Raw genomic sequence first — 25013 nt, 5'->3', positions numbered from 1 at the left:
TAAGCCAACTAGTCCAATTTTCATGGATTTACTATCCTTGTGAGGACTTATGGTCCCCACAAGGATAGTAAAACCAAACATACACACACACACCCACACAGTAAGGCGGGGGGATGTGTTTCATTAGCTGGTGCAGCCCAGAACCAGAACCAGAACCATTTGTGTGTTATAAAGTTGGGGGGTTTAGGCCTTCTTATGGCAGCTTAGGGGCTGTCACCTCTTCATTTGCCAGTTTGTCACTTCCTGTTGCCTTGACCTCTGACTTCTGAACTGTTGTCTGGGCGGAACCTGCCTGAAACACACCTCGCCTCTGCTGCCGGATACATAGTGGTGGAAAAAGTACCCAATTGTCATACTTGAGTAAAAGTAAAYATACCTAAACAGAAAATGACTCAAGTAAAAGTGAAAGTCACCCAGTAAAATMCTACTTGAGTAAAAGTCTAAAAGTATTTGATTTTAAATATACTTAAGTATCAAAAGTAAATGTAATTTAAAAATATATACTTAAGTATCAGAAGTAAAAGTATAAATACTATCAAATTCCTTATATATGGCAAACCAGACGGCATGATTTTCTTGTTTTTTAATTTACGGATAGTCAGGGGCACACTGCAACACTCAGACATAATTTACAAATGAAGCATTTYTGTTTACTGAGTCCTCCAAATCAGAGGCAGTAGGGATGAGCAGGGATGTTCTCTTGATAAGTGGGGGAATTGGAGAATTTTCCTGTTCAGCATTCAAAATGTAACGAGTACTTTTGGGTGTCAGTGAAAAATTACATTTTCTTTACTAATGTAGTGGAGTAAAAGTTGTCAAAAATATAAATAGTAAAGTAAAGATGCCACAAAACACGATTTAAGTAGTACATTAAAGTTTTTTTTACTTAAATACTTTAAACACTGCCGATACACAGCTCCGACTGTTGTTAAACAGTGGCCCACTGGCGCGTAGTGTGTTGTTGTGGGGATTGTGCCACTCTTGTCAAAAATGCTCAGTTAACATATTCTCACACTCTCAAAAACTTGCCCGGGACAGGATTTTCTCAAATAAACATGTAATGAAAATTACCATTTTAATTAAGAGAGAAAGTCATTACACAATTGTAAACTTTAAGACCCACACTGACAGTTTCCATTTCATTTGGAAAACACAAGCCACAGCGCCCTCTTCAGGTGGTCTGTGAGTAGGCTGCTTCTTCAGCCCCTTGGTCAGGGTGGGAGAGGAGAGYAGCGTTTGGTTTATTCGGATCCCCATTAGCTTTTGCCGAAAAGCAGCTTCCTAGGGTCCACAAAAAAACATAACAGAGCAAGTAGCAAATCAATGATACACTGATAAATAAAAAATACAACGATATACAAATAATACAACTAAAGAATAATGTGTGTGTTAGTGTGATTTCACTGTCCCTATTGTGCCATGAGATAATGTTTTATAAAGAAATGTAAAGGTCATTTTGCCGTTTGCTTCTCTTTCATTATTAGATGTTTTATACAAAAATATGATGCTTCACTGTTCAATGTTGTCATTTCACTTCTGAGTGTTTCCACTATGCTAGTGAAATAGTCATTGAAATGATTGGCAATATCGTAAGGCTTTTTATAAATGACCCATCAACTTCAATGAACGATGGAGATGATTTGGGTTTTCTGCCCATGATATCATTTAAGGTACTTTAGTCTTTTCCCATTGTGTTTTATGACATTTCTTCTTCTTTTTGTTAAGTTTAGTCACAACATTTCTCAATTTTCAGTATGTCAACCAATCAGCTGAGCAGCCTGACTTGTTTGCCACCTRTTTCGCATAATTTTTTTGGACCGTACCATTTTTCAATTCGTCATCAATCCAGGGGTCTCAGTTTTCACAGCAKATTTTTTAACAGGTGCATGCTTGTCAGTAGTAATTGTACAAATATTTCCAATGCTGCATCTGGATTCACTTCCTCATACACATCAGACCAACATACATTTTTTACATCTTCAACAAAACATTTTGTGTGATCTATTCTAAATTACTTTAGGCCCAAACTTTGGCATTTTGGCTTTCCTTGTTATTGCCACAATTTTATGGCCACTARAGCAAATGGGAACTCATATTTCTTTGAAGCAAAGTTCTGCAGCGTTAGTGAAGATAGGATCAATACCTGTGACAATGGATGTCATAGATCCAACACAATTGGTATTCACTCTAGTTCGTTGAGTTACAACCTGGGTCATATTATAGGCATTAGTCACAATTAGAAGCTTCCTCTTGAGAGGACTGCTAGTTGTTAACCAGTCAATGTTCAGGTCACCCTGAAAATAGACCTCTGTGTTAACAGCACACATTATCAAGCATTGCACACACATTATCCAAATACTGACTGCTAACACTTGGTGGCCTATAGCAGCACCCCAAAAGAAGAGGCTTTAGATGAGGCAGGTGAACTTGAAACCACAACAATTTCGACAACATTTGACATGAGGTCCTCTCTAAGCTTTACATGAATATGGCTCTGAATATACACTGAGTGTACAAAACATTAACACATTCCTAATATTGAGTTGCACCCCCTTTTGCCCTCAGAACAGCTTCAATTCGTCGGGGGGCATGGACTCTACAACGTGTCGAAAGTGTTCCACAAGGATGCTGGACCATGTTATGTCTTCTTGCCAGGTCACCCTCGCAAAATAGMTTTTTAACCTCAATGGTTCTTACCTGGTTAAATAAAGGTTAAATAAATGGTTCCTACAGTTGTGTCAACTTGGCTGGGTGTCCTTTGGTTGGTGGACCATTCTTGATTCACAATGGAAACTGTTGAGCGTGAAAAATCCAGCAGTGTTCTTGACACACTCAAACTGGTGTGGCTGGCACCTACTACCATACCCTGTTCAAAGGCACTTAAAGATTTTGTCTTGCCCATTCACTCTTTGAATGGCACACGTACACAATCCAAGTCTCAATTGGCTCACTGCCTAAAAGTCCTATGTCATGGAAAGAGCGAGTGTTCATAATGTTTTGTACACTCAGTGTATACAGCAACACCTCCCTCATAGGCATTCCTGCCTTTTTTGCAGATGTTATATCCTTGTACTGCTACTGCTGTATCATCAAAGGAATTCTGTTAGTGAGTCTCWGAGATGGCCAGTATATCCGATCTTAGCACGTTATTGATTTCATGAACTTTTTTAAGGCTACATGTATTAATATGGGCTGTTATTATCCCTTTTCCGGGTAGCTTATCGGAGATAGACATAATATGGAGGAAAAAATATATACAACATAAAAACATTGTTTTGGTTAATAGTCAGTCAATAAGGTATTTATGAGTGCATGTGTGTGATGTTGGGCTGAAGCTACTGACCCGGAAGCTTGGCTCTCTCTCTCTTCCCAGGTTTTTGGGAGGGAGGGTGGACAATGAGCTTGTCGTAGCGGATGTAATCAATGTCCACACGCTCTCTGGCAGCTTCCATAGCTGGGATAAGATCTTTCCGCCTCTGGCGCACAGCTTTAGAGAAGTCCTCGTTGAGGAAGATGGGGGGGAGGAGAAGAGCAGAGTGGTTCAGAGGCTAGTTTCTCCACAAAGGGTTAATCTCCCCCACGGGCATGGAGACCCAGAATCCATCCATTCCCTAAAGCCTCTCTTCTCCTCTCCGGCCCTCACCTTTCTCTCCATTGCTCTCTCCCTGTCTCCTGCTGCCTCTTTCTTTCTCTTTCTGCTGCCTCTTTCTTTCCCTCTCCCTTTTTTCCCCTCTTTTTTTCTTTTCCCATCTCTTTCTTTCTGCCTCACTGTCTGTCCATGTCTCTTACTCCAGCTCTCCGTTCTGCTCTTGCTCCTTCTCCTCCATTCTCTCCTCCCCCCAACACATTTTTCTCACTCTCTCCTTCCTTCCCTTGCTCACCCTCCCTCCCTTCCTCTACCTCCGTCTCTTTGGGAAGATCTCAATTGCGTACTCCTCGTGTCGTTTCCTCGTCTTCTTCTCGAAACCCATTGGACGCGAAGCCCCTCTGACCTTCTCCTCCATTGGGTTTTGAMAAGGTGAGMAGAGAGGACGCCCGGAGTAATCAATTGAGATTCTTCCTTTATCTTTCGACATCGACTTTCTTTCCTGCCCCCTTTCTCCCTCCTACCCCCTCTTCCCTTTCCCCCCCTTTCTCTCCCCCTAGCCCTCTTCATCTCTCATCCCTCTCTCCCCTCCCTCTATTCCCTTCTCTCTTCTCTCCCATGTCTCTCTCTGCATGGGGGCGGTAAAGTTTGTGTGTGTGTGTCTGTGTGGGGTGGGGTGTAATAAGTCAACCACCCCAGTAGAGCAGGGAGGTGCTGGCTAGATGGAGGTCCAGGCTTAGAGTCTGTCAGCTTTCCTCGCTCGCTCGCTCTATCTCCCTTTCAACTCACACACACACACACACACACACACACACACACACAACACACACCACACACACAACCACACACACACACACACAACACACACACACATCACCTGGTTCCATCCAATAGATTGCTACCATGACAATATTCTCTTCTCTTCCCCGACGAATTGCCACTCAGTTGTCTTAACGCTTTCTAATAATGGAAATCAATCCCAACATGACTTCTAGTTTATCCGCATGAATAAATGATTGTGTTTTAATTGGGAATGAATGAATGCTGACTGAGGCACTGTTGCTCTGCTCCTCAATACAACTATTAGCATAAGAGAGGGTGATGATCTTTAATCAGCTGGTAATGAATGTTAGGGGAACACTGTTCAAACAGCACCAGGAGACCTCCGTAGAAACGCACGCACGCAAGCACACACAGGAACGCATGTGCGCATGCACACACACACACCACCAAGCTGATGACCTGGGCTCTCGCAAGCCAGCTCTCTCTCTCTCTCTCTCTTTCTGTCTTTTATCTCTCCCCCTCTCTCCCTCTTTCTGTAGTTGATGGTGGAAGTGAATGATGATTTTTAGAGTTATAGGTCACAATTCATTATAGTGACCTCACATTTACAGATAAAGAAATATTTTCGCAGCCCAATTAAAAACCACACTCGAATAAAAAGGGCTCACTTTCAATTCTGCACTGAAAGACATCAACTCTTATAGAATTCCCCGTAATAGTTTTATTAAAACTAATTTACATTATACATTGGAATATTTCCCCTCAACATGTTAATGTGTGCGTTTGTGGACGTGTTTAACTGTGCTTGTGGGCCAGATGTACCCACAAGAATAGTAAATGAACAAACATTTGACCAACTGGGGACATTTTGTTAGTCCCCACAAGTTCAAATGCTATTTGTAGGGGGTTTAGGGTTAAGGCTAGAATTAGGATTAGAATTATGTTTAGGGTTAGGAGCTAGGGTTAGGATTTTAAGGTTCGGTTTTCGGGTTAGGGAAAATAGGATTTTGAATGGGATTGAATTGTGGTTCAAAAGCATTAGGAAGGAAAGAAATTCAACAAATTAACTTTTAACAAGGCACACCTGTTAATTGAAATGCTTTCCAGTTAACTACCTCATGAAGCTGGTTGTCATTAAGGCAAAGGATGGCTCCTTTGAAGAATCTCATATATAGAATATATTTTTGTTTTGTTTAACCCTTTTTTTTTTTTGGTTACTACATGATTCCCTATGTGTTATTTCATAGTTTTGATGTCTTCGCTGTTATTCTACAATGTAGAAAATAGTACAAGTATAGAAAAACTCTAAGAGTAGTTGTCCAAACTTTTGATTGGTACTGTAGCTCAACCACCTGTATTTGACATATGTATTTGGTCTCTCTATCAGCCATCTTCTCCCCAATCAGGCTCACTAGCGCCCTCTGTGGTGCGGCCGTGTAACTACACCTATCTGTACATGATCTGTGTGATTGTACTATATGATTGTGTGGTCTGGAGCTGGGCCAGGCAGCATGGCATTGAGATTATTGAGTTTCAGAGCCAGAGTGTAATGTCTGTTTGACTCCTGTTTCTGATCATGATGAGGTATGTTAATGAGAGCTGAACCAGAGCTGTGATGTAGTGGACTAGCAGTTCGCATGCATGTGTGTGTTTGTGAGATCTCTTGYATCTCTTTTTCTGTCCTTCTCACTCTCTCTCTGAGGTTGTGTGTGTTGGGACATATGTGGTGTGCTGGAATGGCTAGGTTGGAGAGGCAACAGGCTAATGTCTCTCTCTCTCTCCATCTGTCTGTCTGTTCCAGTGGGGACCCCGTACTACATGTCTCCAGAGAGAATACATGAAAACGGATACAACTTCAAATCTGACATCTGGTCGCTAGGCTGCCTGCTCTACGAGGTAACGTATACACATATACTGTACTGTGGCATACTGTACACAGAAACCCATACCCACACACATTACTGGGACAAAGGTGGATATGAGAGCTGTTGTGTGTTTGAAGCTAGCAGGGAATTCACAGTGACATGTCCATGTGGTGCAGATCAACTGGGTGGTTGTGCTGAGCACTGAATCTGACTAGTAAAATTACCCTCTCAGAACCCTTTCCACCTTACAGACCACATGAGAGAGGGGGAGAGAGAGGGGGAGAGCGAGGGGGACAGGTCTTACAGGTGTGTGTGTTGGATGTAAGGATCTTGAATGTSTGTGAGGTTCATACACGTGTGTTTGAGAGAACATACATGTTTCAGTGTTATGCCTGGGGTTCTAGATGGGTGAAAGACAGACAATACCTGGCCATTGTCTCTCTGTCTGCATCTCCTATACTGTTTGATGGAGGATCGTGTGTGTGCGTGCCCACATGCATACATGTTTTTTTGTGATGAGGTCACCCCATTATATTCACCTGACCTTGCCCACCTCCGGCATTGTGGTAACGGGACGATGCCTAGTTGCCGGGGTGGTCTCCCTTGGTGACCGGGAGGGCACGACAACAGCAGGTTGGAGATTGATGATGGCGCCGGAGAGGATGGCTGCCGTTTTATTGGCTCTTAACCAACTGGCTTCTAGGAGCGCCACCTGAGGTAGAGTATCTCATTATAAGCTGTAGACCACACCATCTACCAAGAGAGTTTTCATCTGTATTTTTCGWAGCTGTCTACATGCCACCACAGGCCGATGCTGGCACTAAGACCACACTCAAAACCCTTTACTCCAAACACAGAGACGCGTAAAAAGCTCTCCCTCACCCTCCATTTGGCAGATCTGACCARAATTCTATCCTCCTAATTCCGGCTTACAAGCAAAAATTWAAGCAGGAAGCACCAGTGACTCGGTCTAAAAAAAAAAGTGGTCAGATGAAGCAGATGCTAAACTACAGGACTGTTTTGCTATCACAGACTGGAATATGTTCTGGGGTTCTTCCGATGGCATTGAGGAGTACACAAGACAAACTAAACACCTTCTTTGCCCGCTTTGAGGATAATACCGTGCCAACGTCGCAGCCCGCTAACAAGGACTGTGCCCCTTCTCCGTGGCCYACGTGAGTAAAACATTTAAACGTATTAACCCTTGCAAGGCTGCTGGCCCAGACGGCATCCCTAGCTGTGTCCTCTGAGCATGCGCAGACCAGCTGCGCCCAAGAAGGCAAAGATAACTGAACTAAATGACTACCACCCCGTAGCACTCACTTCTGTCATCATGAAGTGCTTTGAGAGACTAGTCAAGGATCATATCACTTCCACCTTACTGGCCATCCCAGACCCACTTCAGTTTGCATACCGCCCCAACAGGTCCACAGACGATGCAATCACCATCAGACTGCACACTGCCCACTGCCCTATCCCATCTGGARAAGAGGAATACCTATGTAAGAATGCTGTTCATTGACTAGAGCTCAGAATTCAACACCATAGTACCCTCCAAGCTCATCATCAAGCTGGAGGCCCTGGGTCTCAACACCGCCCTGTGCAATTGTGTCCTGGACTTTCTGACGGGCCGCCTCCAGGTGGTGAAGGTAGGAAACAACATCTCCACTTTGCTGACCCTCAACACTGGGTCCCACAAGGGTGCGTGTTCAGCCCCCTCCTGTACTCCCTGTTCACCGATGACTGCGTGGCCATGCACGCCTCCAACTCAATCGTCAAGTTTGCAGATGACACAACAGTAGTGGGCTTGATTACCAACAATGACGAGACAGCTCATAGGGAGGAGATGAGGGCACTTGGAGTGTGGTGTCAGGAAAACAACCTCTCACTCAACGTCAACAAAACAAAGGAGATAATCGTGGACTTCAGGTAATAGCAGAGGGAGCACCCCCCTYTCCACATCGACGGGACAGCAGTGGAGAAGGTGGAAAGTTCCTCTGCGTACACATCACGGACAAACTGAAATGGTCCACCCACACAGACAGTGTGGTGAAGAAGGCGCAACAGCGCCTCTTCAACCTCAGGAGGCTGAAGAAATTTMGCTTGTCACCCAAAACCCTGACTAAATTTTACAGGTGCACAATCGAGAGCATCCTGTCGGGCTGTTAAACAGCCTGGTACGACAACTGCACCTCCCTCAACCGCAAGGCTCTCCAGAGGGTGGTGCGGTCGGCACAACGCATCACCGGGGGCAAACTACCTGCCCTCCAGGACACCTACAACACCCGATGTCACAGGAAGGCCAAAAAGATCATCAAGGACAACAACCACCTGAGCCACCGCCTGTTCACACCGCTACCATCCAGAAGGCGAGGTCAGTACAGGTGCATCAAAGCTGGGACKGAGAGACTGAAAAACAGCTTCTATCAGAAGGCCATCAGACTGCTAAACCGCAATCACTAACTCAGAGAGGCTGCTGCCTACATTGAGACCCAATCACTGGCCACTTTAATAAATGGATCACTAGTCACTTTAAACAATGCCACTTGAAAAATGTTTACATATCTTACATTACTCATATAATATGTATATACTGTATTTTATACCATCTATTGCACCTTGCCTATGCCYRTCGGAAATCGCTCATCCATATATMTARATGTACATATTCTCATTCACCCCTTTAGATTTGTGTGTATTAGGTAGTTGTTGGTAAATTGTTAGATTACTTATTAGATATTACTGCACTGTCGGAACTAGAAGCACAAGCTTAAACATCTGCTAACCATGTGTATGTGACCAATTAAACATTTCATTTGACATCAGTCATGGGCTTCATCAATAAGTTCATTGATGACGTCGTCCCCACAGTGACTGTACGTACATACCCCAACCAGAAGCCATTGATTACAGGCAACATCCGCACTGAGCTAAAGGGTAGAACTGCCGCTTTCAAGGAGCGGGGCTCTAACCTGGAAGCTTATAAGAAATTGTACATATTACCTTAATTACCATGACACCGGTGCCCCCGCACATTGACTCTGTACCGGTACCCCCTGAGTATAGTCTCACTATTGTTATTTTACTGCTGCTCTTTAATTATTTGTTACTTTTATCTCGTTCTTTTTTTTAGGTATTTTCTTAAAACTGCGTTGTTGGTTAAGGGCTTGTACGTAAGCATTTCACTTTAAGGTCAACACCTGTTGTATTCGGAGCATGTGACAAATAAAATTAGTTTTGATTTGGTCACGTGTAGGTCAATATGGCGGTCTACCTGCACCCACTCCCCGGCCCAGACCTACCGATTGTAAGATGGCGCCGGAGGGGATGGCGGCCGTTTTATGGGCTCTTAACCAACCGTTCTATTTACATATTTTTTTCTCATTGTTTATAACTTATTTTGTACATTATGTTGTTGCTACCGTCTCTTCTGACCGAAAAGAGCTTCTGGACATCAGAACAGAGATTAAAGCAGGAAGAAACAGTGACTCAGTCAATGAAAAACTGGTCAGATGAAGCAGATGCTAAGCTACAGGACTGTTTTGCTAGCACAGACTGGAATATGTTCCGGGATTCTTCCGATGGCATTGAAGGAGTACACTACATCAGTCACTTTCAAGGAGCGGGACTCTAACCCGGAAGTTTATAAGAAATCCCACTATGCCCTCCGATGAACCATCAAACAGGCAAAGTGTCAATACAGGACTAAGATCAAATCGTACTACACCGGCTCCGACGCTCGTTGGGTGTGGAGGGCTTCCAAACTGTTACAGACTACAAAGGGAAGCACGGCCGAGAGCTGCCCAGTGACACGAGCCTACCAGATGAGCTAAGCGGGCAAGTAACTACAGTGGGGAGAACAAGTATTTGATACACTGCCGATTTTGCAGGTTTTCCTACTTACAAAGCATGTAGAGGTCTGTAATTTTTATCATAGGTACACTTCAACTGTGAGAGACGGAATCTAAAACAAAATCCAGAAAATCACATTGTATGATTTTTAAGTAATTCCTTTGCATTTTATTGCATGACATAAGTATTTGATACATCAGAAAAGCAGAACTTAATATTTGGTACAGAAACCTTTGTTTGCAATTACAGAGATCATACATTTCCTGTAGTTCTTGACCAGGTTTGCACACACTGCAGCAGGGATTTTGGCCCACTCCTCCATACAGACCTTCTCCAGATCCTTCAGGTTTCGGGCTGTCGCTGGGCAATACGGAATTTCAGCTCCCTCCAAAGATTTTCTATTGGGTTCAGGTCTGGAGACTGGCTAGACCACTCCAGGACCTCTGAGATGCTTCTTACGGAGCCACTCCTAGTTGCCTGGCTGTGTGTTTCGGGTCGTTGTCATGCTGGAAGACCCAGCCACGACCCATCTTCAATGCTCTTACTGAGGGAAGGAGGTTGTTGGCCAAGATCTCCGCGATACATGGCCCCATCCATCCTCCCCTCAATACGGTGCAGTCGTCCTGTCCCTTTGCAGAAAAGCAGCCCCAAAGAATGATGTTTCCACCTCCATGCTTCACGGTTGGGATGGGTTCTTGGGTTGTACTCATCCTTCTTCTTCCTCCAACACACGCGAGTGGAGTTTAGACCAAAAAAGTTATATTTGTCTCATCAGACCACATGACCTTCTCCCATTCCTCCTCTGGATCATCAGATGGTCATTGGCAAACTTCAGACGCCTGACATGCGCTGGCTTGCAGCGAGGGACCTGCGTGCGCTGCAGGATAATCCATGACGGCGTAGTGTGTTACTAATGGTTTTCTTTGAGACTGTGGTCCCAGCTCTCTTCAGGTCATTGACCAGGTCCTGCCGTGTAGTTCTGGGCTGATCCTCACCTTCCTCATGATCATTGATGCCCCACGAGGTGATATCTTGCATGGAGCCCCAGTCCGAGGGTGATTGACCGTCATCTTGAACTTCTTCCATTTTCTAATAATTGCGCCAACAGTTGTTGCCTTCTCACCAAGCTGCTTGCCTATTGTCCTGTAGCTCGTCCCAGCCTTGTGCAGGTCTACAATTTTATCCCTGATGTCCTTACACAGCTCTCTGGTCTTGGCCATTGTGGAGAGGTTGGAGTCTGTTTGATTAAGCGTGTGGACAGGTGTCTTTTATACAGGTAACGAGTTCAAACAGGTGCAGTTAATACAGGTAATGAGTGGAGAACAGGAGGCTTCTCTTAAAGAAAAACTAACAGGTCTGTGAGAGTCGGAATTCTTACTGGTTGGTAGGTGATCAAATACTTATGTCATGCAATAAAATGCAAATTAATTACTTAAAAATCATACAATGTGATTTTCTGGATTTTTGTTTTAGATTCCGTCTCTCACAGTTGAAGTTTACCTATGATAAAAATTACAGACCTCTACATGCTTTGTAAGTAGGAAAACCTGCAAAATCGGCAGTGTATCAAATACTTGTTCTCCCCACTGTATATGCATGAGAGCATCCACTGTTCCGGACGACTGTGTGATCACGCTCTCCGCAGCCGATGTGAGTAAGACCTTTAACCTCTCTGGGATATGTGGGACGCTAGCGTCCCAACATCCAGGGAAAATGCAGAGCGCCAAATTCAAATAAATTACGATAAAAATTTTACTTTGATGAAATCACACATTCAATATACAATTATTTTTTTTTTTCTTAAAACTGCGTTGTTGGTTAAGGGCTTGTAAGTAAGCATTTCACTGTAAGGTCAACACCTGTTGTATTCGGTCATGTGTCAAATAACATTTGATTTGATTTGACATCATGTTAGCATTATCGGCTCACACACAAGAACAAGTTTCCTCTCTGTCCTTCCCTCCCTGTTACTCTCCAACTCTCCCATCCCTAACCGTTGGTCGTCTCTAACGTGCGCTAATGTGATTAGCATGACTTTGTAAGTAACAAGAACATTTCCCTGGACATAGCCATGTTTAAATGGGCAGAAAGCTTACATTCTTGTTAATCTAACCGCACTGTCCAACAGTAGCTATTACAGTGACAAAAATACCATGCTATGGTTTGAGGAGAGTGCACAACAAAAAAAAACTTTTATCATGGCAACTGGTTATTTACCTCTGAAGGTAAATAATGTACTTACATTCAGTAATCTTGCTCTGGTATGTCATCCTGAGGGTCCCAGAGATAAAATGTAGCATAGTTTTGTTTGATAAAATAGAATTTTATATTAAAATGTAGGAACTGGGTTCTACAGTTTGAACCCCTGCTGTGTCTTCCCCCCTCCATCTAGATGTGTGAAGGTTAGTGTCTTTTCTGTAGGGAAGCTAATTATCCATCATTTATGACATTCCTGGAAGTGTGTAAACATTTTTTTTTTTATTACCATATCATTTTTGTATGTTCTCTATAGGTATGTACTTAAAAATGTATCAGTTGACCAATTTGGTACATTTGGGTAGACTTGATACAACATTNTTACCATATCATTTTTGTATGTTCTCTATAGGTATGTACTTAAAAATGTATCAGTTGACCAATTTGGTACATTTGGGTAGACTTGATACAACATTTTGAACAGTAATGCAATGGTTCATTGGATCAGTAWAATGGTTTACACATACACTGCTGCCATCTAGTGGCCAAAATCTAAATTGCACCTAGACTCCTAAGTGATATAATAGCCTTTCTCTTGCATTTCAAAGATGATGTAACCAACAATTTGTTGGGAAAACGCATGTTTTTTTTCTTTGTATTATATTTTACCAGATCTAATGTGTTATGTTCTCCTACATTAATTTCACATTTCCCCAAACTTCAAAGTGTTTCCTTTCAAATGGTATCAAAAATATTAATATCCTTGCTTCAGGTCCTGAGCTACAGGCAGTTAGATTTGGGTATGTCATTTTAGGTTGAAAATGGGYAAAAAGGGTCTGATCCTTAAGAGGTTTTAAAGTTTTACAATCAACATGAACACACCAGTTTAAGTCTTGATGTCTCTCTCTGTTGGACCACATGTTTCTGTTTGAAACCACTCTCCCCTCACTTCCCTCACCTCCCTCCCCTTCAAATATAGCTTTATGCCACTGGGTGTTTGACCTTTTTAAATTGGACACATACAAGATGAGAACATGCTAAAGATTGTTAAGAGATCTTCCATGTCCCTGTTGTATCTATACATCTGTCTCCCTGTTGTATCTATACATCTGTCTCCCAAGTGGCGCAGCGGTCTAAGGCACTGCATCTCAGTCCCTGATTCCGGCCATGATTGGTGAGTCCCATAGGGCGGCGCACAATTGGCCCAGCGTTGTCCGGGTTTGGCCCGGGGTAGGCCGTTATTGTAAATAAGAATTTGTTCTTAACTGACTTGCCTAGTTAAATAAAGGTTAAATAAAATGTTTTAATATATCAGTCATAGTAAGTAKATTTTTCCTCTCATGTTAGATAACAGCTATAKGTCCTTAAAAGCCCCTGGTCTGCTGTAGGTCTGCTGTAAAAACAGTTTCATTTCACATTAACTTAATTTCACTTTAACTTTTAACATATATTTAGAAAGGCTTCATATAGTATTCCAGTGTTAGTTATCCACTGAGCTTTACCTTTGTGCCTGCTCTCCCCACTCCTCTCCCTACTGTCAGAGTTTAATGTAATAGCTTAGTGAATTAATTTGTGTGTACACGAGTGCTCGTGCACACTCACATTCTCTCCCTTTCCCTCTCAGCTAGGCCTGCAATAATTAATACAGTACATTAATACAGCAGATTAACGGACATAAACGTTCTGTTTTCCCACATAATTTGTCATGTTCTATGACTACGGAAAGAAAAATGAAAGAAAGAAAGAAAGTGATTGCATCTGAAATGTAGTTCTTTACAACAGTTGAGTCAGGAGGGAGAGGGGGAGAGCTAGATAGATAATAGAGAGGGATTAATGCAGAGGGATCAATATTCATTAAGAGAAGCTCGACCTCCTTATACATTCTCTTTAACACGGCAAGGGCCTCATGCTTACACACGAGCTGAACTATAGAGGACACACACGAACACACACACGCTGGACAGCTAGAGGGTAGAGGAGGAGGCAAAGAACCAGTGAGAGAGAAATTGAGGTGTTTGTGTGTGTGTGTGTGTGTGTGTGTGCGTGCCACTAGCAGCCCCTTAGACAGACAGACAGCAGGCGTGCGTGTGCGGAAGACGACCCTGGAATACCAATGAGCTGACCCCCCCTTCCTCCACACACACACACACACACACACACACACACACACACACACACACACACACACACACACACACACACAGGCCCAGGAGGTCATAGAGCGAGTCAATCATTTCGCCCAACCTGAAATGAGCCTGTGTGTTCGTGTGTGTGCAGGGCCGGCAGCTGTCAGGGGCCAAGAGTAGCAGACATTAATGAACCAGATGAATAGTGCAAAAATTCCCAAATACAAACAGGACAGTTGACATTTTTCATCTGTCAAAAGAAGAAGATTCATGAAAATACCACGGTCCTTGTTTAACCCTTTACTGGCTACAGCTGCTGCCTGCCTCCCCCTCCTTTCTCTGTTTTTCTCTCTCTTTCTCCTCTCTCTCTCGTTAGCTTGCTCGCTCTCTCTCTCTCTCTCTCTCTTGGAATACATGCAGTAACCCTACATATCCCCCTGCCACACACACTGTGCTAGTGTGGGTAAGTGATGGTGCAGCGGGGGGAATGTCCAGGGGAGAGACTTCCTGCTGAGATTCTAGCACAATCATCCTTATTTCTCATTGGCCGATGTGACAGAGGCTGTCTTAACTATATCCAACACTCATTGGGCTCCTTGATCTCTATTTTATCTCCTCCTGTTGGCACTCTGAGATGGAGGGACGGGCCAAGGGATGGAGAGAGGGGTATATAGTAACTGCTTCAGTGGAAGCAATGGYTCTCGTTTTCTATCCTCCCCTCGTTGCTAGGCAATTTCCCAGTTGCTTGATGAAGCGGTGGTAAATTATAAAGATGGTGTGAGGAGGAGAGAGGACAGGGGGAGAGAGAGCGTAACATCTGGAGGAGAAGTGACGCCAGTCTCAATGGCTACTTCTGCTCATGTCTGCCTCTCCTCTCCCAGCTCTTCCCTGCCTCCCCCCTTTCTCCACCCTCCCTATAGCCTCCTTTACCCACGCCCCCTCCTTCCCCTTTCCGCCACTCTTCCTCCTCTTTGTGGCTAGAGTCTTCATACTGGAAACAGAGAGATAGAAATGGTATGCACGAGTTCATCTAACTCTGGGGAAGTAGATAAAGGGCCTCTGCCAAAATCCCGATATATCCCTTTAAGTCCCATGGTCATTGAGAAGGCCAAATTCAGATAGTGCAGTAGTGTTTCAGTAGTGTGTTATTTTGTCTTCCACTAAGCAGAGAATGTGTGTAACTAACTTATCTCTCTCTCCCTCCCTCAGATGGCAGCTCTCCAGAGCCCGTTCTATGGCGATAAGATGAACCTGTACTCTCTGTGTAAGAAGATAGAGCAGTGTGACTACCCTCCGCTCCCTTCCGACCACTACTCTGAAGAGGTAATGCTTCAACATTCACTTTACCCTCTGTCACCTGACCCTCTCTCCATCTCTCTCACCCTACCTTCTCTCCACCTCTCTCACCCAACCTTCTCTCCATCTCTCTCCCCCTACCTTCTCTCCATCTCTCTCCCCCTACCTTCTCTCCATCTCTCTCACCCGACCTTCTCTCCATCTCTCTCACCCCCAAATCACCTCATCATACTGTGGGGTCTGGAATTATTGACACCCTTGATAAAGATGAGCAGAAATGACTGTTTAACTCAAGTATTGAGCTATATTGTATTCAACATTTTGTAAATTATATTATTTTATGCAATTTTTGTTTAATTTTGTTTAACAATTTTCTTCAAAAAAGCAAGGGGTCAAATTTATTGACACCGCTGTGTTCAATACCTTCCAATACATCACCTTGTGYGGATAATGGCACTGAGTCTTTTTCTAAAATGAGTTGGAGAACACATTGGGAGGGATCTTATACAATTCCTCCGTACAGAATCCTTCCAGGGCCCGGATTCCCGATAGTGAGAGTTACATAGGCTTAGGAGTGTTTTTTTAACGATGCATCTTTCCCAAAACACCACGCAGAGAGAACGTTCGCTAAGTTGAGGCTTGTGTCGATACTGATAGGGTCGGAAGGCAACGCTGCCTTCGGGTCAGCTTTCTCCATTCAAATCTTACCTCAACATTAGAATTATTGCACCATACTGACGACGGATCAGCTCCTAGAAAGATATTACCTTAGGCTGCAAATATTGAGACGGCTTATTGAAATGTTTTCCCAGAATCATACACTAAATCAAGATTTGGCACCTCATTTCGCACATGTTAGGCTACACAGCGTGAAATATATAGGGACATATTACGGACGGTAGCCTACAAGTAGCAAAATAGAACTCTGTTGAGTGAACATGAAATGTATTTCAATTAGATTAAAATAGACCTAAAGCCTACTGTATTTATATTTTAATYCAGTCACCTCGGTRTTTATTTGAAGTATCTTTTTATACGTCGCTTGTTTGTATCAATTGCAAAGACATTGGCAACTTTGTGTTTWYGTCAACTTTGTTCTGAGGTTATCGGTGGGCACAGAAAGACATAAACCATGTTATTCTATGTTTAGTGGAGATCGTCTGTGTATAAAGTGATGCTGGAGGACAAAAAAAAACATCTAACGACAAAATTAGCTGTTCTACGAGTGGTCTGAGGCAGGTGTTAGATTACGAGCGTTTTCAAGAGCAACTTTAATACAATGGTTTTGTAAACAGCTCGGCGATATAACGGTGCTCCTACAAAGCTTCTAACAATGAACTTAGCCTTCAGTTGCTTTTTGGGACATTTTGCAATGGCATGTCTCAGTCTCTGGACTTGAAACCCATTAAAAACCTGTGGTTTGAATTGAAGAGGGCAGTACATAAGCACAGATGAAGGATATCAAAAATCTGGAAGTATTCTGTGAGGAGTAATGGTCTTAAGATCCCTCCCAATGTGTTCTCCAACTCATAAAACATTTTAGAAAAAGTCTGTGCCATTATCCTCGCAAGGTGGTGTTTTGAAAGGTATTCCAAACAGGGGTGTCAATAAARTTAACCCCTATCTTTTTGAGAAAAAAAATATTACTTCTCTGAGCAATTGTACACGTATACATTAATATCATTTCCCCATTTTTTTTTTTTTACAACAATATACATTTTTATACAGTAATTTCTGCTAATCTTTATCAAGGTGGTCAATAGTTTCAGACCTTTCAGATCCAACCATACAGATGTCGGATCTTAATTTGACACTTTTCGTRGCATGAGGGAAATTTAAATATCTGAAGAAATATTTTGAGTCACCGCCAGGGGACAACTGGAAGCGGTGATTTTAATATGCAATGCAGTACTGTAKCTACATTTTACCTTGTGTAGTCTATGTGCAGGCTACAGCACTTCTCTTGTGAATTCATATGTGGATTATAATGAATTGACATTTGTAGGGGGTAGGCGTATTTTTTTGTTCGGGAAATGTAGTTGATTTAGATCAATTGTTTTATTAAATGTTGAAGGCAAGCAATAGGCAAAATACATTTTTGGAATTGTATAAATGTATATATTTTTTTATACCTTATTTACATAAGTATTCAGACCCTTTGCTATGAGACTCGAAATTAAGCTCAGGTGCATCCTGTTTCCATTGATCATCCTTGAGATGTTTCTACAAATTGATTGGAGTCCACRTGTGGTAAATTCAATTGATTGGACATGATTTGGAAAGGCACACAGCTGTCTATYTAAGGTCCCACAGTTGACAGTGCATGTCAGAGCAAAAACCAAGCCATGAGGTCGAAGGGATTGTCCCTAGATCTGGGGAAGGGTACCAAAACATTTCTGCACCATTGAAGATCCCTAAGAACACAGTGTCCTCCATTGTTCTTAAGTGGAAGAAGTTTGGATCCACCACGACTCTTCCTAGAACTGGCCGCCTGGCCAAACTGAGCAATTGGGGGAGAAGGGCCTTGGTCAGGGAGGTGACCAAGAACCCGATGGTCACTCTGACAGAGCTCCAGAGCTCCTCTGTGGAGATGGGAGAACCTTCCAGAAGGACAACCATCTCTGCAGCACTCCACCAAGCAGGCCTTTATGGTAGAGTGGCCAGACGGAAGCCACTCCTCAGTAAAAGGCATACGACAGCCTYCTTGGAGTTTGCCAAAAGGCACCTAAAGACTCTCAGACCATGAGAAACAAGATTGTCTGGTCTGATGAAACCAAGGTTGAACTTTTTGGCTTGAATGCCAAGCATCASGTCTGGAGGAACGTCTGGCACCATCCCTACGGTGATGCATGGTGGTGGTAGCATCATGCTGTGGGGATGTTTTTCAGCGGGACTGGTAGACTAGTCATCATTTGTGGGGGACGACATGTTTACTGTGGCCTTGTTTAGTTCAGTTACCTTCTCTTTCTTGGGTACAGGTGGGCATTTTGAAGCAAATGGGGACAACAGACTGGGATGAGGAGAGATTGAATATGTCTGTAAACACACTAGCCAGCAGGTCTGCACATGCTCTGAGGATGCTGCTTGGGAGCTTTGCGAAGGTTAACACGCTTTAATGTCTTACGTTGGCCACGGAGATCGGGGGCACACAGTCCTCGTGAGCGGTGGGGGCCCGCGTCGCCAGKTCCGTGTTTTTTCCCCTCAAAGCAGGCAAAGGTGTTTKGCTTGTCCAGGAGTGAGGAGTTGTGTCCGCGACGTGGCTGGCTTTCCCTTTATAGTCTGTGATTTTCTGGACTCCCTTCCACATGCGTCTTGTGTAGMAGCCGTTAAATTGCGGCTCAACTTTGTCCCTGTACTGTTGTTTTGCCTCATTGATTGCCTTACGGAGGACATAGATGGTCTGTTTGTACACGTCCAGGTTCCCAGTCACCTRMCCATGGTTAAATGTGTTGGTTCGCTCTTTCAGTTTTGCACGAATGCTGCCACCTATCCATGGTTTTTGGTTTGCATAAGTTCTAATCATCACAGTAGGAACAACATCCTCTATACATTTCCTGATTAACCCAGTCACCGAGTCCGTGTATACGTCAATACAATTCCCAGWGGCGACCCAGAACATTTCCCAGTKCGCGTGATCAAAATAATCTTGAAGCATAGATTCTAATTGGTCAGACCAACATTGAACAGTCCTTACCAAGGGTACTTCCGGCTTAAGTTTCTGCCTATAGTGTGTGTGCGTGCATGCGTCTCGCTAGTCGCTACCCGTGAGCCATCCATCTTCCCCCACCCAGCCCCCATATCACCCCTCTATCACCACATCCAGGAAAGAGAGAGAGATGGGAAGGGAAAGAGCGAGATATGGAAAAGAAGATGGAGGGATGGGATGGGTGTTGCCTGCAGCGACTGTCTGGATATAAACAATGCTCCTGAAGCATCGGCAGGAAACTGTCAGCTGCTCATCTTTGTTGTGTCATTTACTGTCTCCTCCGTTTGCTCCCCCCTTCTCTCCCCCCTCCAACTGACACCATCCATCCGTCCCCCCTCCATCTCTCTGCTGCGAAGAGGCAAATCAGTATTTTACATATCTGAATCTCTTCATCGCTAAACCCCCTCTTTCTCCGTTCTGTGGGACTAAGACTGTTTGCATTTGCATCACACACACACACACCCTGACACACATGCGCACACACACACACACTCACACACACTCACTTTTACACTCTGTTCTTTATTGAGCTGCTACTCTGTTCTTTATTTTACTCTTATTATTATTATTATCTATCCTGATGRCTAGTCACTTTACCCTGCCTTCATATACATGTCTACCTCAAATATCATATACCTCTGCACATTGATCTGGTACTGATACTCTCTGTATATAGCTCCATTCTTGTGTATTTTATTTTATTCCTCTTGTGTTACTTTTTATTTTTAGTATTATTTTTAAACCCGGCATCGTTGGGAAGGGCTCGTAAGCAAGCATTTCACTATAAAGTCTACACCAGTTGTTTTTCGGCGCAGGTGACGAATACCATTTGATTTGATTTGACACACACCGTACGCTGCCTGACGAGGACTCGCCGAGCCTAGCGCCACGCAACAGCAAGCCAGGAAGTTGGAGGCGGTTACCATAGTGACCTTACACAGGCGCTTTCGATCTTTATTTTTTCCCTTCTTTTTTTTTAATGATGGTGGTCGCTGTTCCACCTCTGAACCGTCTATCTGCTCCAATCAGCCGCTCCGCTCGGCTTCAAGTGTAAAGGCTGTCTCCGAGACGGTGTGTGTGTCTTTATGTAATACACGTGCATGTGTCTCTGCCTGATTTGGCGATGTGCGAGCGGCGTGTGTGTGTCTCTCTCAGGTTGGCTGAAAGTAGATTCACAAGGCCGTGGGGCAATTAACATACTTACCCACCTGCTATATTTAGTTACCGCACCTGTAGCTTGTTAGCTGCTATTGAAACAGGAAGAGGGTGACAATGAGAGATTTGTGTTTCTGTCATTAGATTTGTTCATTTGTGTGGAATGTTCTTTTAACACGAGACTTTGTGCTTTCTCTCAGGATACTGTCTAATAGCTGATATCTCTGTCTTCCTCTCTCTGTTTTCTGTCTCCATCTCAATCTCTCTCCCTCTCTCTGCCCACCCCCCTGTCGCTGTCCCTCTCTTTCCCCTCCTCTCTCCCTCTTCTTCCTCTCTCCATCTAGCTGAGGAAGGTGGTAGATATGTGTATTAACCCCGACCCAGAGAAGAGGCCGGACATCATGTATGTGTATGACGTCGCCAAACACATGCACGGCCAGACGCAGCAGGGCAGCTAAGTCTACACCTGAGGATACAARACGACCCGCATCTCTTCCTCTCTTCCCTCCTCCTCTCATCCCTCGCTTCCACATAAGGACAGGCAGACACCGATCTTGTCTTTCACACAATCATGTATTGAGTTTCTGAGAGTTCTGCAAAAAAAAGTMCTCTAATATAAGTGTTTCGTTTTCGTTTTGTTTAAGAGAAGGGGGTTATGTACAGTGCATTCGTAAAGTATTCGGACCCCTTCACTTTTTCCACATTTTGCTACTTTACAGCCTTATTCTAAAATGGATTAAATGTTTTTTGCCCCTCATCAATCTACACACAATACCCCATAATGACATACAGTTGAAGTCGGAAGTTTACATACACCTTAGCCAAATACATTTAAACTCAGTTTTTCACAATTCCTGACATTTAATCCTAGTAAAAAATCCCTGTCTTAAATCAGTTAGGATCACCACTTTATTTTAAGAATGTGAAATGTCAGAATAATAGTAGAGAGAATGATTTATTTCAGCTTTTATTTCTTTCATCACATTCCCAGTGGGTCAGAAGTTTTTACACACTCAATTAGTATTTGGTAGCATTGCCTTTAAATGCTTAACTTGGGTCAAACGTTTTGGGTAGCCTTCCACAAGCTTCCACAATAAGGTGGGTGAATTTTGGCCCATTCCTCCTGACAGAGCTTATGTAACTGAGTCAGGTTTGCAGCTTCCTTGCTCGCACACACTTTTTCAGTTCTGCCCACAAAATTTCTATGGGATTGAGGTCAGGCTTTGTGATGGCCACTCCAATACCTTGACTTTGTTGTCCTTAAGCCATTTTGCCACAACTTTGGAAGTATGCTTGGGGTCATTGTCCATTTGGAAGACCCATTGCGACCAAGCTCAATATATCCACATAATTTTCCTTCCTCATGATGCAATCTATTTAGTGAAGTGCACCAGTCCCTCCTGCAGCAAAGCATCCCCACAACATGATGCTGCCACCCCCGTGCTTCACGGTTGGGGATGGTGTTCTTTGGCTTGCAAGCTTCCCCCTTTTTCCTCCTAACATAACGATGGTCATTATGGAAAAATAGTTATATTTTTGTTCATCAGACCAGAGGATATTTCTCCAAAAAGTACAGTCTTTGTCCCATGCAGTTGCAAACCGTGGTCCGGCTTTTTTTATGGTGGTTTGGAGCAGTGGCTTCTTCCTTGCCGAACGGCCTTTCATGTTATGTCGATATAGGACTCGTTTTACTGTGGATATAGATACTTTTACCTGTTTCCTCCAGCATCTTCACAAGGTCTTTTGCTGTTGTTCTGGGAGTGATTTGCACTTTTCGCACCAAAGTACGTTCATCTCTAGGAAACAGAACGCCTCTCCTTCCTGAGCGGTATGACGGCTGCATGGTCCCATGGTGTTTATACTTGTGTACTATTTTTTGTACAGATGAACATGGTACCTTCAGGCGTTTGGAAATTGCTCCCAAGGATGAACCAGACTTGTGGAGGTCTACAATTTCTTTTCTGAGGTCTTGGCTGATTTCTTTTGATTTTCCTAGAAAATCAAGCAAAGAGGCACTGAGTTGGAATGTAGACCTTGAAATACATCCACAGGTACACCTCCAATTGACTCAAATGAGTTCAATTAGTATATCAGAAGCTTCTAAAGCCAAGACATCATTTTCTGGAATTTTCCAAGCTGTTTAAAGGCACAGTCAACTTAGTGTATGTAAACTTCTGACCCACTGGAATTGTGATACAGTGAATTATAAGTGAAATAATCTGTCTGTAAACAATTGTTGGAAAAATTACTTGTCATGCACAAAGTAGATGTCCTAACCGACTTGACAAAAACTATAGTTTGTTAACAAGAGATTTGTAGAGGGGTTGAAAAATGAGTTTTAATGACTCCAACCTAAGTGTATGTAAACTTCCGATTTCAACTGTATACAAAAAATAATAATAGTATGAAATATTACATTGACATAAAAATCAGAACGTTTACTCAGTACTTTGTTGAAGCACCTTTGGCAGTGATTACAGCCTCGAGTCTTCCCATTCTTCTCTGCATTCCTCTCAAGCTCTGTCACATTGGATTGGAGTGTCGCTGCGCAGCTGTTTTCAGGTCTCCCAGAGATGTTCGATCGGGTCAACGATGAGACAGCCTATAGGGAGGAGGTCAGAGAACTGGCAGTGTGTGCCAGGACAACAACCTCCTTCAATGTGAGCAAGAAAAGGAGCTGATCGTGGACACAGGAAAAGGCGCCGAACAGGCCTCCATTAACCTCTAACACTCTACCCCGGGTCCGGGAGCACCCCCCACCCCCCCACACACTGATTAGCATAGCTAGCATAGCTTCACAAGTAGATAGTAGCATCTAAATATCATTAAATCACAAGTCCAAGACACCAGATGAAAGATACAGATCTTGTGAATAAAGCCACCATTTCAGTATTTTAAAATGTTTTACAGGGAAGACAAAATATGTAAATCTATTAGCTAAACACGTTAGCAAAATACACCACTATTCTAACTCATCAGTTTCTTACTCCTTCAGGTGCATCACCAATTCGGCTCAACTAAGATATTGATAGCCAATAACCTATTAAAAAACCATCAGATGACAGTCTGATAACATATTCATGGTATAGGATAGTTTTTGTTAGAAAAAAGTGCATATTTCAGGTAGAAATCACAGTTTACATTGCACCGACCACACAAATTGACTAGAATTACTAGATAGAGCAACGTGTATGACCAATACTCATCATAAAACATTTCATAAAAATAGACAAAGCATAGCAATGGAAAGACCCAGTTCTTGTGATTTCAGACCATATTTCAGATTTTCTAAGCGTTTTTCAGCGAAAACACCATAAATCGATAAGTTAGCATACCACATGTGCAAAACGTTACCAGAGCATCGATTCCAGCCAAAGAGCGCTATAACGTAATCACCGCCAAAATAATTAATTTTTTCACTAACCTTCTCAGAATTCTTCCGATGACACTCCTGTAACATCATTTTACAACATACATATACAGTTTGTTCGAAAAGGTGCATATTTAGCCATACAAAACCGTGGTTACACAATAAAAATACAGGAAATCAAGCCTCAATATGTCTGACGTCATCTATCAGAGTGATCTAGTTTAATTGAAAGCTAATCATATACTTGACTAAAAAATACAGGGTGACAGGAATCGAAAGACAAATTAGTTCTTAATGCAACCGCTGATTTACATTTTTAAAATTATCCTTACTTTTCAATACAGGGTTCGCCAAGTGAAGCTATACCAAACAAAATGGCGAAATATGCGTTTAAATATTTCGACAGAACAACGATTTATCATATTAAATATTGCTTACTTTGAGCTTTTTCCATCAGATTCTTGGGCAATGTATCCTTTCTATGTTATAAACGTCTTTTGGTCGATAGTGTCCTCTGTCCTTCGAAATGTCCACCACCAACGACCGACACCCCGAAACGTTTCCAAACTAAAAAGTGCACGACAAATAAATTCCTCAGAATCGCACTAAACGGATATAAATTGCTATAAAACGTCAAATGAACTACATTATGATGTTTTTAACAACTATAACGACTGAAAACATGACCGGAGAAATATTGCTGGTTAGACAACGATTTGGAATGAGGCAAGTCCGATGTCCTTCACGCTTCAGGCGCGCGACGAGAAAGGGCGGTCCTATACATTTTGTGGTTTTATAAGCTGGGATTGTGCAAAGACTCCATTCAAAACGTGATGACGTACAGACACCCAGAGGAAGACGTAGGCAGTGTCGGTTTCTTCATAGCATTCACTGTCGCCTTAAAAACAGACTCCAGATCAGGGTAAAAATTTCTGAAATCTGACCCCTGTCATGAAAAGTGCTGTAGATATTGTTCTGTACCACTCAGAGACAAAATTCCAACTTCTATAGAAACTAGAAGGTGTTTTCTATCCAATAATAACAATAATATGCAATTGTACGATCAAGAATTTAGCAC

At 43.0% G+C, this 25013-nt stretch overlaps 1 protein-coding gene and 1 long non-coding RNA gene across 3 annotated transcripts in view; one reads left to right on the top strand and one right to left on the bottom strand.

Moving 5' to 3' along the window:
• Nucleotides 1–21570, top strand: part of nek7 (NIMA-related kinase 7) — a 157164-nt gene extending 135594 nt beyond the window's left edge. For both annotated transcript variants that reach the window (XM_023998175.3, XM_023998176.2), the window contains 3 exons: nt 6171–6265; nt 15618–15731; nt 20910–21570. In XM_023998175.3, coding sequence (XP_023853943.1) covers nt 6171–6265; nt 15618–15731; nt 20910–21023 — 323 coding nt within the window. In that variant the 3' untranslated portion in view covers nt 21024–21570. The remainder of the gene's footprint in view (nt 1–6170; nt 6266–15617; nt 15732–20909) is intronic.
• On the bottom strand, nt 569–4102 carry LOC139028501 (uncharacterized). Its single transcript, XR_011480710.1, has 2 exons — nt 3344–4102; nt 569–1281 (listed from the first exon to the last, which is right to left on the bottom strand). It is a non-coding gene; the product is annotated as an uncharacterized lncRNA (long non-coding RNA).
• Nucleotides 21571–25013: the final 3443 nt, after the last annotated feature.

This window comes from Salvelinus sp. IW2-2015, linkage group LG13, assembly GCF_002910315.2.
Source record: "Salvelinus sp. IW2-2015 linkage group LG13, ASM291031v2, whole genome shotgun sequence".
Lineage (NCBI taxonomy): Eukaryota > Metazoa > Chordata > Actinopteri > Salmoniformes > Salmonidae > Salvelinus > Salvelinus sp. IW2-2015.
This window is presented reverse-complemented; position numbering and strand designations above follow the sequence as displayed.